Below are 20,405 nucleotides of genomic sequence, written 5' to 3' on the forward strand. Positions count from 1 at the left end.
TGTTTTATAGCTGGTTTTCAGTTGTAGACACAGTATGTTACATCTTTTCCAACAGTGTATTCATATATGAAAAGCCTGCCAGGTCCACTCTGTAATCACCTGTTCTGTTTTTGTGTACAGCACAGACCGTAGGAGGTGACATAATCAATTACTGGTTGAACCAGAACTGAGCATCCTCAGTCACAGTTCTAACACACTGGGGTTAAAACAGAGCTCTGGTTTGAATACAAAACTGATCAGTAACAACCACTAACAAATATCTGTAATTACTTCTAGCCACTGAAGTTCATGAAGTGTGATTCTTCATTTATTCTAGAGCCAACTTAAACAACTCTTGTGAAGAAGCCTCAAAGTGCATATTGTTATAATCCTTGAGGCTTGAGCTGAGATTCATACAAAACTTCCTTTCTGCTCCTTTCTCACCCCTCTCCAATTCCACTCAATTATAGATGGTGGTTGTAGAGCTGTCATGGATCATTCCCTCCCTGTAGAGGGAAAGCCAGTCCCTTTCTGTGAACAGTGAGATAGTTGAACAGTATCAGTCTTTGTTCCTGACAGTCTGCACACTGACATTTCCAAGTCTCCTTTTCTTTAAAGCAGTCTAGAAGAGGTATATCGGGATATTGTGGATACTGTGAAATGCCAGCCATCCCTTTACACGTGCCACAGAGGGGCGCGTGAGGGCTGTCTGGGCTAAGGGAAATCCTATATGGCCCATATGGCATTCATAGAATCAGAACAGTTTGGATTGGAAGGGACCTTTAAAGGTCATCTAGTCCAACCCTGCTGCAATGAGCAGCGACATCTTCAACTACGTGACATTGCTCAGAGTCCCGTCCGACCTGACCTTGAATATTTCCAGGGAGGACACATCTACCACCTCTCTGGGCAACTTGTTCCAGTGTTTCACCACACTCATTGTAAAAAAATTCATCCTTATATTGAGTCTAAATCTACCCTCTTTAAGTTTAAAACCATTATCCCTTGTCCTATTGCAACAGGCCCTGCTAAAAAGTTTGTCCCCTTCTTTCCTATAAGCCTGCTTTAAGTTGTGAAAGGCTGCAGTAAGGTCTCCCCGGAGCCTTCTCTTCTCCAGGTTGAACAGCCCCAACTCTCTCAGCCTGTCCTTATAGTAAAGGTGTTCCAGCCCTCTGGTAATTTTTGTGGCCCTCCTATGTCTTTCCTATGCTGAGGGTCCCAGAGCTGGATACAGTACTCCAGGTGGGGTCTCACCACAGTGAAGTAGGGGGGGCAGAATCACCTCCCTTGACCTGCTGGCCACACTTCTTTTGATGCAGCCCAGGATACGTTTTGCCTTCCAGGCTGCAAGCACACATTGCCAGCTCATGTCCAGCTTTTCATTCACCAGTACCTCCAAGTCCTTCTTGGCAGGGCTGCTCTGAATCCCTTCATCCCCCAGCCTGTATTGATACCAGGGGTTGTCCCAAGCCAGGTGCAGAGCCCTGTACTTGTCCTTGTTTGAACTTCATGAAGTTCACACAGGCCCACTTCTCGAACTTGTCCAGGTTGCTCTGGATAGCATCCCGTCTCTCAGGCATGTCAACTGCACCAGTCATCTTGGTGTCATCTGCAAAGTTGCTGAGGGTGCACTTGATCCCACTGTCTCTGTCATTGATGAAGGCGTTAAATAGTACTGGTATCAATACAGACCCCTGAGAGACACTGCTTGTCACTGATCTCTGGACATTGAGCCGTTGACCACTACCCTCTGGATGTGACCATCCAACCAATTCCTCATCCACTGAACAGTCTACCCATCAAATCCATACCTCTCCAATTTAGACAGAAGGATATTGTGGGGGACCCTGTCAAAGGCCTTACAGGTGTCCAGACAGATGACATCCGTAGCTCTTCCCTTGTCCCCTGGTGTGGTCACTCCATCATAGAAGACCACTAGGTTGGTCAGGCAGGACTTGCCCTTCATGAAGCCATGTTGGCTGTCTCAAATCACCTCCCTGTCCTCCATGTGCCTTAGCATAGCTTCTAGGAGGATCTGTACCATGATCTTCCCAGGCACAGAGGTGAGGTGAGTCAGTAGCACCCAGGGTCCTCCTTTCTATACTTTTTACAAACGGGTGCAGTGTTTCCCTTCTTCCAGTCACCAAGGACTTCACCTGACTGCTATGACTTGAAATATCATGGAGAGTGGCTTGGCAACTACATCAGTGAATTCCCTGAGGACTCTGGGATGCATCTCGTCAGGTCCCATAGAGTTCTGTATATTTAGGTTCCTCAGGTGGTCACAAACCTGATCTTCCCCTACAGTGGGAGAGACTTTGCTCTCCCAGTCCCTGCCTTGTGGTCCATCCACTCAAGAGATGTGGGGAAAGAGGTTGCCAATGAAGACCGAGGCAAAAAAGTTGTTGAGTACCTCAGCCTTCTCCTCATCCATTTTTGTCAGGTTGCCAGTCTTGCTCATCAGGAGGGGTACACTTTCTTTGACTTTCCTTTTCTGTCTGACATACCTGTGAAAGCCCTTCTTACTATTCTTTGTGTCCCTTCACAAATTCAGCTCCAGCTGTGCCTTGGCCATTCTGAAGGCTGTTATTCTAGTTTACCAAGGATAAGTAACCACAGTTTCCATAGCTGAGCAACCTAGGGACCAATAGGTTGGAGCAGTTTGAAGAAGCCCTTATAACCACTGTTTTCTCTCTCTGCTTTTCCTTTTGCAATGAACATAAGTTTGGTTTGGCTCAATATGTTGCCTCTCTATCATCAGATGTATCTATCTGTACCTTGATCTGCCATACTTCCCACTTTCTAATTTCCACATTGAAAGAATCGTGTCCTAAAAGCTAGGATTTTTCTATTCAGTTAGGAAATGTTCTGTTATTGAAAACAAAAGAGTTGTCTTGTTCTTCCAGAAATGCCATTTAAACAGAAGCAGATTTTCGGGGAAGGCGAGGCTGTGCATACAAGCCATGTTTCTCAGCAGCCTTCCCATTGTAAATGGGAAACAGACGTACTGAGGCTGAACCTTCAACCTTTTTGCTGCTCCTGATTGTTTTAGTCTGGGCTCCAAAGTGGTCTGTAACAACTTTTAGCTTAAGCAGAAAGGAGTGTTCCACTCCTTTTTTTTTTTTCTTTATTTTTCTTTCTTAATGAATTGTTTCATTTTTCAGTAAAAATATACAGGAAGAAAGATTATCCCATATGCAGAACAGACAAAGTATAGCAGGCTTCAAAGTTTACAGTTAGCCATACAGGGCTAGCGAGGGAGTAAGATAACATTTCTTTTCTTTACAACATTGAAGAATCAAACTTGTTTATTTATTTTAAAGAATACATTTCTTCTTCTTTGATTTCCTTTAACAGTGTTCTCTCCTACTGATAACTTTGCTATACTGAACACCCACACTCTTTTCAGGAGAGAAATACTATGAAACTATTGGTATTCTAGCTTGACAGTAAAAACTTTTTGAAACAAGAATGTAACTAATGGGGCAGAGTGGAGAAGGAGAAATATCAGGGCACACAGGTGAATCGTAGCCTGAAATTTTTAGATTGCTCTATTGGAAACCCTTATGTTGGAACCAGAACACAACAAAGTAAACTAGGTAAATATGAACTAGTCTGCTGCTTCTTGTCTTGTTGAATCACCCAACAATTAATTCTCTTCCTGTACATACTCAGATATAATACTGCTTTGGATATTTTGAGTTCATTTTGAGCTGTTTTGGCTTTGGCAGAGAAGTTGTCACTGATTGATACCTGATTTGCATCTCTATCTTCAGTGCTACAAGCACCTGTCTACTTGGTTTCTAATCATATCATCTGTATCTTGTCAGAACTATTTTGTCCGTGATGCTTACTTTTTAACAAGTAGCAACCCAGGAAAATTTGAATAGCTGGACTAGATGAAAGTTTGAGAGACTTCTAAAAAGACTTCCATTCTGGTTTTCTTAAGGAAAGCTACTACTTGCAAACCTCTGGCTCCGTTTTTGGTTCCAAAGATCTCTCTGATGTTGAAGTGGGGCTACAAGTCTCAATAAGCTATGGGCTGGCGAGGCAGTGTGCATTAGGGGTGGAATTGTGAAAATTGCTCATTGTTAGCCTAGCTGAAAACTACCAAAACTAGTGGGAGCTTTTCCCACTGACATAAATGCGAATAGAGTTATGTCAGCAGTGAATACGTAGAGAAATCCCTTTTCAGATTTACAGCCCTGATTTCTAGCGTGTTTCATTTTGCTGTAGTGCTCTTTATTTTCAGTAACAGGTATCTCATCTCCTTTACTTCATCAAATCTATGATTAGACTTCTGTTTTATACTCAGCATCCTGAAACATGGAAGGAACTTACTATAGGTTCACTGACTGCAACTTTGACTTTGCAGCCCCAAAAGGGGTACCCAGGTATTTGCTGTGTTGCTTATCAGCCCACATTCTTTTTAACAAGAGAAAACTTTCTAAATAGTCCTCCAAAAATAATTGCTTCTAGGCATGTTTAATATGCAAAAAAAAATGCTGTAAATATATTTCTCTGCAATGGCCATGTAAGCATTTCATGACTTGAAACCACAAATGTAAAACAATTAGATGAGGGGTGTTCATTGAAATTTGCTGGCATGTGCTTGAAACAACATTTTTGATATGAGGAAAAGCATCAGATAACCAAAAGCAGCTGTTCAGGTCTGCCCATGGAGGAGGTATAGCTTAGGCAGTGAAATTTTACTCCCTGGCAGACCCAGGAGCAAGCCCATTCTTGCAACTCGCTGGTAGAGCAAAAATTTCAGTGTACTTGCCATGTATGGCGATTCTGCTAATGTGTCTCTGAACAAACAAGGTACTGCAGGGAAGGAGCAGTCCCGTCAGCATAACTGCGTGTCCTCCAAGAGTTATTGCTGGCACAGTTCTGTGGCCAACACCGAGGTGCTGGCAGGTGCTGCAGAGCAGAGGCAGCCGCACTCAGGAGGCACTAACCTTCAGCTGCACAGTATCGGTCCTCAATACAGAGCTGTACCGTGGCAGGGTACTTTTGTGTCCACCCACTTGTTTTGGTTGACTTTGATCCGTCTGTGTTAGAAACACACCTTCTGGATAGGATTCATACATCTAAATTCAGATCCCTGAGGCACAGACATCCACAACAGAGCTCACAGCTGTGGACTTTTTATTTTATTTTGTTATTTTCAGTGCAGAGAAAGAGGCGTTTTCAGAGTTCTGTTCATTAGATCATAACATTAGATATTTTACACGTCTACTTCAGGAGATGATGAATTGTGTCTCATAGGTGCCTGTACCTCTGCAGCAACATTGTCCATTTGCACCTTCTACAAGTCCATACCAGAGCAGTTCCTACCACCTTTATTCCAGAGCAGTCAGTTATTGTGTGCATGCCTACACTGAACTAATGCATTTGCTTTAAAGTTTGTGCCTTTTATCATGCGGGCTGTCTTACCTTTTCCAGTGACCGAGGGCTGACTGATGAGTCTGCCTGAAAAAGACTATGAGAGCTGAAGAGTTTACTGTTCCCAGCTGTTAAGATATTAGTGCTGTGGTTTGCAGCATAGCACTGTAAGACAAATCAAACCCAGTGATGGTTTACTTTAAAATGCTGTACTGTGAACTGCAGTGTTCAGGAGCTGATTAACTGGCAGCTCAGTAGTGCATGAGCTGGAAGTTGGGCAGACAGGAGGTCTAACCTCATCAGTCATTCCAAACTAAGCATCCCTTAAACTCTGCTGAAAAGCATCCCTTCAATTCTCCTTAAAAAAAAAAATCTGTTTCGGTGACGTTATGAGCAATACTTTAATGTCTGTCAGCTTTTGAGATCTCCAGAATGAAATCTGCAGGGGCAGTGTATTTATTTTTCGTTACAGTTTGTGTTCCCAAATTGTTTGGGGTTTGACTTGCCACCTAACAAACACATTTGGTAACGGTAAAATAAACGAAGGCCCTTTTAATTTTCAGGTACAATGTGTGTATCATGGCTTATGGACAAACTGGAAGTGGGAAGACATACACAATGTTGGGACCACAGTTAGAGGAGAACTTCACATTCTCCTTAGAAGATGAATCAGAACTTGGAATTATTCCTCGAGCTACCCAGGAAGTGTTCAGGTAACAGCTAAGAAAAGGCTCATGTCAGTGGCAGTCACCTTAAACTTTATAGAAAGGATGTAATAATGTTTGTAATGTATTTAATCATTACAGATTTCAGCTTCACAGTGATTAATATTTGTAGCTTCTCTAACTGCCATTCGATATTTGAGTTTTGATGTAGATTTCTAGCCTCTCTCCTGCTTAGTCTGTTTTTCCAGGAAAATAAGATTATGCAATTTTGCTGTGTGTTGTCTGTCTTTCAGACTCCTAATTAACTTAACTTTTGAATATGTTTCAGCCATAGTTGTGGGAGTCTATAAGATAATTAAGTTCTTACAAGTTTTGGTGAAAATTGTCAATTGGAATAGATGAAGAGGACCCAGATTAGAACCCAGTCCCCAAGGATAATGATAGTAGAATTTTTAACCACGGTCTGTTCTTTCTTTGAGAATTCTTAGATTTTTTTAGTTGAACATAATGCATGATTTGAACTGATGCACTGCTACGTTATAATAGAAGAGCCATTAGAGGTTTTTCCAGCTAAGGCTATTTCTTTTGGAGAATGGTATAAGATAAATCAAAGATCCAATTTTGTAGCAATATAACTGTCTAACTGAAAATATTCTCCTGAATAGACAAGCCCTTAATTTATGATTTTTCTGTGGCTGTGGACAGATAACCTCTTACAGATCTAACTGGGCAGTTTGCCATCTCTGCCTCTTTGTTGCTTGCACTGTGCCAGTTATTCATACCTTGAGCTCTGAATGCAGTAATGTCCAGCAGAGAAATGGTTTGAAAACATCTTGAGGAGAGAGGGACACTAGTGGAGAAAAACAAGTTAAGCTGGCACAGCTCTTTGGAAAACGAATTTTATTTACTGCTTCATGTATAATTTGACTGTATATTCTGATTCTTCAACTTAACATTAGCATGTAGATGAGGCAAAGTCACAGCTGCCAGTGTTTAATACGTACTTTTATCAGATTGTAATTAGATTACAATTAAAGAATAGATTTTTATTTACAGATTGTTTGCTTGGGGTTTGACTTCAGCATTTTTTGGCTTTTCTCTTCTCTTTTTTTTCCTCTATTTTTATTCTCCAGGCTTATTTCAGAAAAGCCACCAGGAAGTTACTGGGTTGAGGTTTCTGTTGTAGAAGTGTATAATAATGAAATTTTTGATCTTCTGGCAAAAGACAGTTGTGGAAAAGTATTTGGCGTCAAACGTGATGTTGTCACAACCAGAGAAGGAAAGAACGATGTTCCATTGCTTACACATGAGTAAGTACATGATTTGATCCTTATCGTCTGACAATGGTCTGGTGTCAATGAAACGTATATCTGTCACAAAATTGCATTACAGGCACCAGTTATCGCTTCTAAACAATAAGTCCTTACCATATGCAAAAGAACAGATCTCACTGTTTCCATTAGCTCAGTCCATTAGACTGCAGTTGGCTGCAACTGTCAAAATACTTTCAAAAATAACAGTACAATTAGTTTGGGTTATACTCCTGTGTTAAGTGCCTTCCACTCAGATTGCCTGAAGACAGCTGTGTATTTTGTTGTTGCTGGATATAGGGCATCTTGTCAGCTATAGAAAAAGAAGGAGTAACCCACTCAGAAAGCACTTTCCCTTCAGTCTTACTAAATTTTAAAATTTACAGATTATAATAGAAATGTATGTTCTTATTGTAGATTTTTAAGCACCTGTAGAGTGTTAGCTTTCCCTACACACATTGGAGTTAAAAAAAAAAGTTCTTTAGAAAGAATAAGATTTTAAGTGCTCTTTTAATATAAATACCCATTTCACACTGCTTAGTATTCTGTTTTCATAACTGGAGGTATTAAAGTGGGGGTTGTTATGCTGGCATTTGAACCCGTAGTTCTTGAAAATCCAGGTTCTTCAAACTAAAAGCTAAGAAGTAGCTAAGTTTCTACGCATTTAGTTTTAAGATGTACACCTTCCTAGCATTGCTGTATGGTAAGTTTGATTGTTATTTACACATCTTCACAAGAGCTAAGGTATTTTAGGCTACACCTACACTTATTTTAATGCCTTCTTGTACTTGCTAAGCATTGCAAAGTCTTGCTGTAGTACACATGGGAATGATTCTTGGTGTAATGTATGTGTAATATACAAAGCAAATGTATACTACTTTCTTGTTATATATAAAACACTAGCCTTGGCTAATTAGATGGTAAAAATCATATGTTCATAACAATTCATGCATTAACAAGAGTGAATCTGTTACAGATGCTTCATTTTAGTAACGGCTGTGGTCTTCATGCTAGTATTAATTCAACATTAGAAAAAAAAATTATGACGAGCAGTACTATTGGCACCAGAGAGGTGATGCTACCCAGTGGAATTAAGCTACCAGACATCTCCCTGTGAGTGCCCAGCATGTGAACAGATTCCAGAATGGAACATTTCTGTCTGTGCACTGCAGAGAGGTCTAGAGACAGAAAAAATATTCTGCTCCTTGGGCAAATAATGTTTGTGAAACAAAACGTCTTGCCCTATTGAAATGTTTAGCACAGTATTATAGTGTTTTATGTTTCTGGGGGGAACATGGTGTTTTTTTCACTTCTCTATAATAATGCTTTCCATGGTCTAGTCTCTTCCAGGAGGAATTAGAAGTCAGATATGAAAAGCAACCCCCCACCCTCTGTTAAAATAAAATGCACCCTCAGTGGAAATAATTGAAGGCAGTATTTTTGTCTTGTGGGACTTAATCACATAAGCAGACTAGTAGTTGTTTGTTTATGTGGGTTTATGCTATTGCCAGAAAGCCTTGATAAAAATACAAGAATGTACTGGAGGGTTGTGCAAACATACTTCTATTCTACCTAGTTAAATGCATTTATTGACTTGTATTTTCTAGCCGTTGAACTGCTCACAGAAAAGTGGGACCCCAGAGAAATTGTAAAGTGGCTTTCTTCACCATGGGGCTATATAACTCTCCTTTCTTTCTATGAAATAATCACTGCAATATTCTAGGAAGGATTAACATCTGTATCTGGAGTATGCCTGCTTTTCAGTCTTGAAGTTAAATATGATTTCCAGAGAAATTCTGCATCTTTGATTGCAGTCTGTGTGCTCCATAAGAGCATGGAATGAATTAAAAATGACTGGAGCTTGAAGTGATCAATCCTTTTGCCCTCTTGTCTGTATTATGCTGACTGGTGGGTTTCGCTCAGTCTCTCTTCTTGGATTTCCTCAACTGTGACTGTATGCCAACTTTTAACATCTGGTTAAGGCTCTTTTGTCAAGGGAATGAAAAACTCCTTCAAAAGAGGTTGGGAGCAGAGGTTAACCTGCATGTGCTGAATCTTTCTTGAAGGAGCTAATCTTTTTCCTTTGTCTAGGAAAGAAAGAAACCATCTGACTTAGAAAATGAAGATATGTGCATATAGTGTGGGTATGACTTTTTCCTGCTTCATCAGAACCTCCAAGTAATTTTTAATTATAGTTTTTCAGTAACAAAGGTGCTGGCCTGAAAAATGCCTACTCCCCTTCCCAAGGGAGCTTTGCATAGTTAGTGGGTGACCCATCTCTTTTCCTAGGCTTTGTGGAAGGGAAAGTTGAGATGAAGCTGGACTTGTGCCATAGAGACAAGAACTAGAAGCTGCAATAAGGTTTCGTTTGTCCTTCTAGTTAATAAAATGGCTGCTCTGTTTATTTCTGTAAATTTTAATTTATGGTAAAGTAACCTGGCGCCTTGAACTAAACACCTCTTAAAAACCACTTATCTCAACCAATCAATAAATACCCAATTCTAATGCAAATATAAATAAGAATATGGACTTGTGTCTCAATTACAATGCAAGCAGCAAAAAAAGTCCAATTCCTAAACAGGCTATATTAATAATTACACAGAAAGGTTAATAAGAAAAAGCAAACCCAAACAAAGTAAGGGAACCATTGAATGAGACCACCCAGCTGCCCAAAATCTAAAATAAACAGCCAGTGCTTTGAATAAAAACACATCCTCATTTGTGCTAATATTTCATCTAGAATATATTGGCCTGCTGGGTCTCATTGGCTTCTCCATATGTCCATTAAAGTACAGTAGTCTCTTTCCTGCTAACATGTACATCTTACTGACTCACAAAACCCTCAGTCTCTTTCTTCTTTTATGGCTTGGTTGACTTTGGAGAACATTCAGCATCAAATTTTTAACTTAACCACAACAGGGCTTCTCTTTGTAGAATCTGGTCCTGGAACATGCAGTACGTACAGTGTGATAAAGTCGTAGAGATTATACTAAAAAATTATTACCGTCAGTCCTGCCGAGAAGCTACTGTGCCAAGCTCGCAGCGCTGGGCTGGGGATGCCTGTCACCTCCAAAGTCAACTGCGGTTTCCCAGTAGGTGACCAGCACTGACAGTGTACCCTGAGGCCTATCTTCTGCAAATACTAGTTGGAGGACAGCAGCTTGTAGCACTGACCCCTTGCCAGTGCACAGCAGCAGCTTGCAGAAGCCGGCTGCCTGTTGCTACATCCTAGTGAAGGCGGCTAACCTGAGGGCCTGAGGGCCACCCAGTCCTGGCCTGAGAGGTTACTGAAGGATGCGGTTCAAAACTTAGAAAGGCAGGATCTGCCTCCTTGAACCTGAGGCAATAGTCAAATCACCCCAGCCTGAGGCTCTGCCGTCTCTGACAGTAGGAACGAGAGCCACTGCTTCCTTGCTGGTACCAGGTCAAACAACCAGGGAGAGGTTACCAGTGGATGCACAGAGGCAGAGGTGCTACAGGGGAGGCCACTGTGTGTGGCTGAGGATTGATGGGCAAAGTCTATAGTGATCATTTAGCTCCTGTGGCCTTGGTTACACAGGGAACTGCTTTTAGGTGGCTGTTTCCCTTAAGTGTCTGTAAGCATGGTGTGGCTAAATGTTTTTATGTTCTTCACATGCTCTTGCTTTATTTGCAGATGAAATTGGTTTAGTTGGGATAGCTCTTTTGTTTCTAAACTCTTCAAGTGTGGCTCTTCTTAGCACAAAGTAAGTTTGTGCCCAGTGTGACTTTCACTGAAAGCAGCCAAATCTAAGTAATGAAGGCCTTGCCTTTTATCAGATGCTTGTTTTTGCTGACTGCAGCAATGTGGAACCAAGCCTGTAGCCTGTCAGGAGAGTTATTAATGGCTCTGGTATTACAGGGCATTCCATAACCAGGCTGTGATAGGCACTCATAATAATTTATACCTCCATCTAAAAACTAATGTTTAAGTGATGTAACTTGAGTGATTATTGAAGAAAGCAATGCAGTGAAAGGAAGGAGTAGGCAATCTTCCCTCAATTGTTTTAAACATTGCAAACCTGGGGAAATCACAGTGTTTATTTCATTTTCTGTGTTAGGTTTTGGCCCTTTGATTGGTCACAGTATTGCCTTTAACTGGAAGAGGAAACAGATAGTACATGATAAAATGGTCTATAGCAACTTATGCCTGTCTATTCTGACACTGCACTAGAGTCCTTGCTTATTGACCAGTGGAATTGAACTTTTTTCCAAGGATTCTAAATTTAATTCTAAATGCTAAATATGATTTCCAAAGGCCCAGAGAAATATCTCCCCCCCCCCCCCTAATTCTGTACCTCCCAAAGAACAGGAGCTACCTGAATATAAACTGGACAACTCCACTTCTGTAAGACCAGAGTTTCCAGGAATCTCTAAATTTGTGTCTTTTCTTCCAAAGTGTGGAGGTGTAGAAATTACAGCCACTTGTAGAGCGGAGCCACAGTACCTATAGACCTGCAAGGCTGGCAGACCACTTCTTCAGCACTTTCAGTACTACATCACAGGTTTTGTCTTGAATTTTCATCTTGGACTATATCCCACCTGAAAAAGTCTTTTTACAGTTGTTTGTGCAGCTCAAAACTGAGATTAGTATAAGAAGAGCAGGGAAGTGGAAATGGTCAAATTCATGCCTAAGTTGTCAGCTTTCTCGTGTGATTTTTACTGAGTCAGTTAAATCTTCTTCTTGTTTCTTTACTTTCTAGGACTGTTGAAAACGCATCTGAATTTTTGCATCTAGTCAACAAAGGCCTACAGCTGAGAGCCAGGCACCCAACACTGGTGCATGCTCATTCCTCTCGTTCTCATCTGGTAATTACATTGACCATAGCCACAATTGTCTCTGAAGATAACTTTGGTAAGTAGGATGTTACTAAAATACATCTAGAGCCAGTTGTTTTTAAAAAAACAGTCTGTGGATTGAGAGGGTTTCATATTGTTTTTTTCCTGCTTTTTCTAATGTTTAATACATTCCCTTAGCTCCTTTGCCATTGTTTAACTTCTATACACCTTCTTAAATAAAAGACCAGTTTAATGTTTGAATGCTATTGAAACTGTCACCTTCATAAAACCTTTACTTTTCTTTCCATGTCTTGATTTACAGAGTTCTTGAAGTTTTATAGCATAAAACAACTATTGTTATCAATGTCATAAGATAAGGAATAAGATAACAATAAGGTAGATACTCAAATACTGTAGTTAAATCACTTTGTATGACATATAATTATTCATGATAAGTTTGTGGTAAAGCTAAGCGTGTATTTTAGGGATCATCATATGGTTTTGGGCAAGAAAGAATTTATTTTTTTTTTACCTGCTGCCTTGCAAAAATGTCCACTAAATTCAGAGTCTCTTGAACTGCTAATAATAAGCCACTGTAGAAACAGGCAACATAGTTGTCTTATTTACTATGGCAAAGCCTATGTTTCTACTTTTCATTTCCACACCAAGACTTACCAGTTTATTGCTTTAGGAATAACTTTGGATTTTGGGGGTTAACTTTGTTTTCTTTTGCTCATGTTGTAATTAGGTGCTCTGCTTCCAGTGCTCTGGTCCATCTCCTTCATACTCTACAACAACAATATGGTTTTAGAAAGTGGAAAATATTTAACATTTTTTTCCTTAGATTGCTATCAGAAATTAAACCAATAATATGAGCAAAACAGAACAAACAGTGCCCTCACTTACCTTTGGGCCTTGCCAAAAGACACAGTTACTTCACAAGTTGCAGCTCTGGTGTTCCAGATGTTAGCTCTAGCCAGTTCCAGGTTCTTGTCCATCAGACAGATGTTACTTTTCAAAACACAATGTTTGCAGCGTTAGCATACCAGCCATCTTCTCCCATCCAATCTTCCCTTTGCCATTTCAAATTGCGGTCACCCTATGATGCCACGTTCTCTGGCAGCAAAGCTCCATAGAAACGTCTAATTTACGTTGAATGCAGACTCAGGGTTTCAGCTCATAGCGCATGGATGAAGATGAGCAATACTGAGGGGCAGAGGAGTACTGCAAGTGGGACCTCACTATAGCAGTGTGACAGCGCATTCTGGCTTGTTTAAAAGGAGAAATTCCTGATTTGAAAGCTAGGTGCTATGATCAAATAGCTCAACACCGGAGATCTAACTCACTAAATAAAAAGTTGTAAAGCCTGTGATGAGTTCTGCACCTAAGGCCAGGGTTGACAAGCCAGCACTTTTTCAGGTTTGATTAAGGTCTTCTAGCATTTGCTTCAGTAATATCTGTTGTTCGAGGAGAGCAGTTTCTTAACTTCCTTGTCTGAAACTGAAGAATAGTGAGAACACTTATTTTTACACTGTATGGCCTGAAGCCATTTATTCTGTGTAAACCAACACAGCTGCTCTGTCTACACTGTGAACAGCCAGCTCGGGTTTTAGCAACAGCCCAGCTGAAGAGATACAGAGCTCTGCAATCCAATTCAGTCTGTTCCTAACTCAGGTTTTGCAGCTGGGAACTTTGTACTGTTGCAACTAGACACTTTAAGTTCCCAAGAGAGTCTGCTGTCTCTACTACCTGTAGCAGAGTATGAGCCTTTTATTCTTCTATGTCTTTGAGAGAGAGAGAGATGGATGAAAGCCAAAACATTGAAGCAAAAAAGCAAAACCACTTTGGGAAAGCCCTTTTGCATATACTTCTGCTAAGCTAACATCAAAGCAGCTTTCCCAAAGAATCTGTCTTCCTCTTCTTCCCAGCAGAGAATGAAAGCCAGATGATGCTGCTGAGGACGAGGAAGGATATGAAGCAGTCTAGTGCTGCTACAGAACAACTAGGAGTAGCAGATAGCCAACCCGAACAAGCAGGAGTAACGCTATCGAGGCTGATAGCTCATCATGTGGAGATGCAGCAGTGGCATACAAGGGCTGAAGGAAGTCTAGAGGGAGCAGCAGCAAAGGACAAAATAGAAGAAGCAGGATGAACTTTTTTCTTGCCAGAGCACCAGCTCTGTTTCAAATACATAGAAACAGACTTCAGAGCTTACTGCTCCCAAACATCCAAAATCTCACTTTGGTTGCAGTCAGTCTAAAACATGAAAAAATACCTCTTTAAAGTCCTTACTGGACTCCTGTTTCTTGTTTTCCACAAAGAAGCACGAACAAGGGGAATATCAGATACAACACAACCTACACCAAGTCTTGTTACCAATTGGTACGATTGGTTTGATGAACAAAACCTTAAATTTAAGATGGAGAAGTCCTTCAGCCTGCCCATGCCATTGATTCTGACTTGTATGTTGCTTTTGTTAGAATAGCCAAAACCAGCAGATACTGCACTTCCCCTGTTGATGCCCCATTTTTCCCCCATCTCAATTTCCAGTGTCAGCAAGAAGCTGCTCTTTTTTGTTTTTTCCATTAACCAGGTACTTCATGGGAAGATGAACAGACCAGTCAGAGGCTAAATAAAGAGGTTTTCTGCACCTTTCCACAAAAAACAAGAGACAATAAATCCACCTCTTCTTCCAGAGCCTCTTCACCAGCACAACTTGAAGCTACTGAGAAACTGAAGCAAGTCAAAACCAGATTGCAGCTGGTGGATCTGGCTGGCAGCGAATGTGTGGGTAAGCAAACATGGCTGTTCATGGATCCTCCCAGATCTAGGGTACAATAGTTGCCTTTACCCCTTTATGTAGGGATCTGTGCATCCTGCTTTCACACAGGGGGTGGTTTAAACCCACAGATCCTGACAAGAACAAAATTTGTGGGCCTGATTGTTCCAGTTTTACACTGGTACAGTTTAACTGAAAATTTGACTGCATAAGCCTAAAATAAGCCCAGGGCGGTTACCCATATCATAGGTATATTATTTGTTCAGACTGGTTCTATTAGGCTTGTTTTTCTACTCTGAAAATTAGCATGTCTTTGTTTAGAAATGTTTAAAGTGCATAAATTATTTAAATATTACAAATATCTGTAATAACTGATATCACCATGTGTGAGTTTTTCTGCCTTATTATGGAAAAAGTCTTGGAGGAAGTTAAGTGTTGAAAAGATAATATTGTTCTCATTGTTTCCTTCAAGCATTTTCCTCCTCCCCCCTCCTCTATGCACACAATAATTTCAAAAACTTGATTATTTCCTAAAGGACAAGCTTTCTTACCAAGAAAAGCCATGCAGCCAAATGTACCATTCCAGAAATAATGTTTTGAAAACTGAACCAGTATTATGAAAGAGTCTTTTACTTTACTGCCAAGAATTTTTGCTGTTGCTCACTGTTAAACTACTGTTCTACAAAGAAACCTAATATAATACATTATTTTTTTTCATTTGCTCTAAATGCTGGAAACTGTTTGGTAAACGTGTAATTGAGCAACAGCGTGTGTGTTTGTTCTCTCAGTTCAACCAGGACACCCATTTAGTTGGTTTGGGGCTCAGCGGGCCAGATCCTCCAGTGAAGCCCAGAACCGTGCTCACATCAGTGTTAGATGGGGCCCAGCACTTAGAGCAGACCAGCCTCTACCATCAGCTACGCTGGTGGAGATTGGAAGGTGTTGCATTTGCTCAGATAAAAGTAAAGGCAGCTGTTAACTCGTAATTGTTTTGAAATGTGGACAAATGTAAGTGAGCAGCAGTAGCAGGCATCTCACACAGTATAAATGTACATCAGCACCCTGTCTTGTTTGCTCTACAGCCATCCTGGATCAGTTACAGCATTTACTAAGTGGTCCCTTTTTAGCAAACTAGGTTTCGGTTTGAAAACTCAGCTAAATGCTTTGTGGAAGTTCATCTGACCGAATGTAGATAATCAGCAGTTTAAACATGTACCCCCTTCACCTATTTGCAGTTTTCTGCTTTAGGGTGATATCCATTGTGTCAGGAGTCCACCTACACTGACTGTAAAAGAAGCCTGGGGATGCCTGTAGACACAGACTCCAGTGAAGTTAGTCTGATACGCATCCTATCTCAGATTATTGACACCCTGCAGCAGGGTCTTCTGAACTGTTTTGCTTTGTGCCTCTCTGCAGAGAGACTCTACCATTCCAGCCCCATCCTCTCTCACGGTCACATTTCTCCAGCCCTCACTGTCCAGACTTCTGGGTTTTTTTTCTGTGATTGTGCCTTTTCACACTTGCCTCTTGAATACCTCTCTCGTTCTCCCAGTTGGGAAAATGCTGGCCTAGAAGGAAAACAAGATCCTTAGCCTCTCTCTGTGCAGCCTCTTTTGTCTCTCTAGAGGTGGGACAGAAGGCAGTTGCAGAAACTGTTAGTCCCTTCTGACCATCCCACTACCATTAGCTCTGCCTAGCATGGATCATGTGCTCTGGCCAATGAGAAGTGATGGCAGATGCACCTGTAGCTTATCCACTATCCTGAAGAAAGATTAAATTTGAATAATGTGATGCTAAATGCTAATAACAAGTTTCTTTTCCCCAAACAGAAGAAATAAGGACAGGAGAAATTAATTACTCTTAGCTGCATGCTCATCCACACTGATCACAGAGTTGAGCTTGCAGCACCTCTTGAAATTGGTGTAACTTGTTTTGTAGACCAAGCCTTCCCAGTGTTGCTCGAGGGCAGCATAGCTACATACCACTATGCTGGATAGATGGCAGAAGGGCATCATTTTCCTCTATCCATTTCCTTACAGCAAATCACACCACAAAGAACAGCACCTCACAGACTTTGGTGAACATAAACCCCTTTGGCTGCTCTACAGTTTTGTTTCTGCAGCTTATGCCATCAGTGTCACTCCTGTTGTTCTTAAGGGATACAGACAGGGCAGGTAACTGTTACAAAAATGGTGGAACACAACAGGCTTCTCCCTGGAGATACTGTGGACTGGTGTTTTCCAAAGCAGCATTGTCTTGTCTGATCTTGTGGTGTTCCTGCTTTCTCGGTTCCATAATACACATGGATCCAAGATGCATTGTCCAGCTGAAGAGATTAATTTTAACATGAGATGCTTCAGACCATCTGCAGGCACTGAACCTTCTTTAACCTTCCTTCAAAGAGTGGAAGCACTGAACAATGTGTTGGCAGCCTGGAGTAAACAATCCCTGCATCTTGGTTTTGGCATGGGTGGACTGGAAATCACGGTTCAGAATTTGTGTTTAAAAATGCTGCATCAAAAGTAGATGATACGGCAAGAGATTTTTCACAATTACAGTCAAAGCAGCTTTGCTCAGTCTTGCTGTTGCTTTTTCCTACGCTGTACTAGGTATGTCTGGGGTGACGGGTGCAGCACTGAGAGAGACGTCATTTATCAACCGCAGCTTGTCTGCCCTTGCAGACGTTCTTGGAGCAATAGCAGAACAGCGATCTCACGTTCCATATCGAAACAGCAAACTTACGCGTTTGCTTCAGGACTCTGTTGGTGAGAGATTCTTGTCTTTTCTTTAACAATATAGATTTCTTTTCCCAGTCTTTCCCCTCCTTTGTTGTGTAGAACTAGAGGACGACCTTGTACTCTTCCCGTGTATGTGGACCTCTGCTCAAAGACTCTGGCTTTGGAGCAGTGCAAGTACACAGCGGGGGTTCTAAACTCCTCCTAAATTTGGCTAAAACTTGCTGCTTCCAAGGTTCAGTGTAGGAATACACTTGGAATAATCACAACATCTCTAATAGGATCATGTAAAGGGCAATAATTGCATTTCACTGGTTTTTCACGTCAGGTACAGTTTACAAGTTAAGCTTCAATCTTTATTACTACTATGTAGTCACATATTTGCACATTCCTTAACATTACGCCCCGTAGCAGTAAGACAAAGGAGGGAGACTCTGGAACACGCTCATGTACTGTGCTACAACTTCTTTTTGTCTTTGGGTCACCTCCTGTTCTCTAGCTCCTCATCTGTGCAGAAATAGTTTTAAAGCAAGTGTAATTCCTGCAGTAACGTCAAATTTGTGTCCATCCCTATAATATATTAGTCTGTTTTTCTTCAGCCAGAAAGCATCAGCCCTCCAGTCTCTGGTTCAAGGCATTGACAGTGGCTGTGGTAACAGTTCTTCAGAGCTTCTGAAGGACTATTAATTTTTGAACTTCACCTAGCACTGGAGTCCCCACTGTGAAAAGGGAAAGTGAAAGAAAGAGTTTAGGAGCCATGTTGTATGGGCGCTGAGCCCGGTTCTAACCATGCCTGGTGTGTGACTTGGGTAACATTGTTTAGGTGAAGTGTTGAAAGTAGCAATTTCCTTGTTTCTTTAATCATTCTCTGTGAACTTCTAATATGTCTGTTTTGCCTTATTATCATGCAGATAAGCCATATTGCCATTACCCTGAATTTGCAAACATTTGACAAAGCTTAATGAAGTACTCAGACCCATGCAGATTAACTGGTGAAGCTATAAGGGGGAAAAATCTACATTACAAATTGTGAAACATTTATTCTAGTTGGGCAAATACCGTATTAGTAGATATAGACTTCCCCTTGAAGGAGCTGCCTGTTTTCAACAGCTCTTTTCAGGTACAATCTTCTGCTTCATAAAAGCTATGGTAGGCTACACCCATTGTTATGTAGATAAATACATTGCCACTGTATAACTTACTGAAAATAACGAGGTAAATAAGTATGTTTTGCCTTTTTCCTGCTTTTAGGAGGTGATGCTAAGCTGCTGGTGATACTGTGCATCTCTCCTGACCAGAAGTACTTAACAGAATCGATGCAGTCTCTGGGATTTGGAACTCGTGCTCGGCAAGTTCAGAGAGGACAAGTCAAGAAAAAAAATTGCCCAGTACCAAGTAAAGCAAAATAAAACCCAAGACTCCTGTGGATTAAAGTATTATTAATGAGTTCCTCAGACTGAAACGTATATTGTTGTCCTAAAGCCATTCTTTTAGATATCAACTGCCAGACAAAATAAACAATCCTCAATGTGGCATTAGTAAGCCATAAACCTGCTGATAATGTTCTTGCTCCAAAGATAATAGCAAGTATTGACAACAGCTACCACAGCCATGGTGGAACGACATAGAAATAAATCAGGCTTTTTCAGGAAAGCTACTTCAAGACGTGGTTTTGGTGGTGTGTTTCCTTTGGGCAAGTAGAACTAAGTCAACAGGGCCCCGATTTAGGATGGCTCACTTCTGAAAGGCTAAAAGTGCATTCTGTTTTCCCAGTAAAAAGCAGTCCAGTGCTTCAAAGCAGCAAGTGAAATACTTCCTCCCAGTCTGAATAAATATGAGATGTGTCATTGTGGTTTGCTCTTCTGTCTAGCTATGGATGGGGTCATTCCTAATGCCCTATCAACAGGTAGGAGCGTAGAGGAACCCACCAGCTGTATTGAATGGAGTTCTGTTCTCTGGTTTTAGGTAGGAAATAATGGCACCAGTGCGATGGAGAAAAAGGAGTAAAGCTGCATCTGTTATCCCTCTGGAATGTAGCTTAGGAAGCAAATGAGGGATTATAAAACTTTTTGAAAACACACTCAGGTTAAGTGGTTGGAGCAAATCCCAGCTCTGCTGAGTTCACTAAGACTCAGCTTTGCCTGGTTTGGGTTTTTTTTTTGCTCCACGAGTGCTAAAAGGCCCTGAACTTCAAATCCTGACAGCTAGTGGGACCCAACTTGTACAACTGCTTTAGAAGTAGTCTGGCCTGTTCTTTCACCTGCATTTCTGAAGCAAATTAACCACATCACAATCTTAAAGATGTGCCTGCACGTTGGAAAAAGTTAACTACAGACTTCCCGTCCATCACATGAATAAAACACCAAAAACCCAGCTTGTGACATGATGCTTGTCATCTTCAAGAGGCTGTTGCCCTCTTACACCAATGCTGAGACAACACCACACAGGGCTTGTGAATGAAGTTACACCGGGACAAGTTTCAAGGAAATTTAAGGAATGTTAGAGATGACAAGCACTTGTGAGATGGGTAGTTGAGTTCAAATAACATCTGCTGTGTTTTATGCCCTGCGTTACTGCTCGGCAGAGGCCTCAGGATCCACTCTGAATTTTTATCTCCAGCAGTCACTCTGCCTCTAGATTGGGAGAGAGGTCATTGGTAGGTCACTGCAAGAAGGTTTAAATTGCAGTGGCCTGCCCAAAAGGCTGGAGTTTATAGTACTCCAAGTCACTTAACCTTCACAAGCATAAATAT

At 41.1% G+C, this 20,405-nt stretch overlaps 1 protein-coding gene across 1 annotated transcript in view; it reads left to right on the forward strand.

Moving 5' to 3' along the window:
* Positions 1-19,499, forward strand: part of KIF25 (kinesin family member 25) — a 44,066-nt gene extending 24,567 nt beyond the window's left edge. The window contains exons 10-15 of the mRNA XM_074169007.1: positions 5,931-6,080; positions 7,166-7,342; positions 12,064-12,215; positions 14,733-14,930; positions 17,528-17,683; positions 18,905-19,499. Of these exons, the coding sequence (XP_074025108.1) occupies positions 5,931-6,080; positions 7,166-7,342; positions 12,064-12,215; positions 14,733-14,930; positions 17,528-17,683; positions 18,905-19,062 (991 nt within the window). The 3' untranslated portion in view covers positions 19,063-19,499. The remainder of the gene's footprint in view (positions 1-5,930; positions 6,081-7,165; positions 7,343-12,063; positions 12,216-14,732; positions 14,931-17,527; positions 17,684-18,904) is intronic.
* The last annotated feature ends 906 nt before the right edge of the window (positions 19,500-20,405 follow it).

This window comes from Numenius arquata, chromosome 2 (assembly GCF_964106895.1).
Source record: "Numenius arquata chromosome 2, bNumArq3.hap1.1, whole genome shotgun sequence".
In the NCBI taxonomy this organism is placed as follows: Eukaryota; Metazoa; Chordata; class Aves; order Charadriiformes; family Scolopacidae; genus Numenius; species Numenius arquata.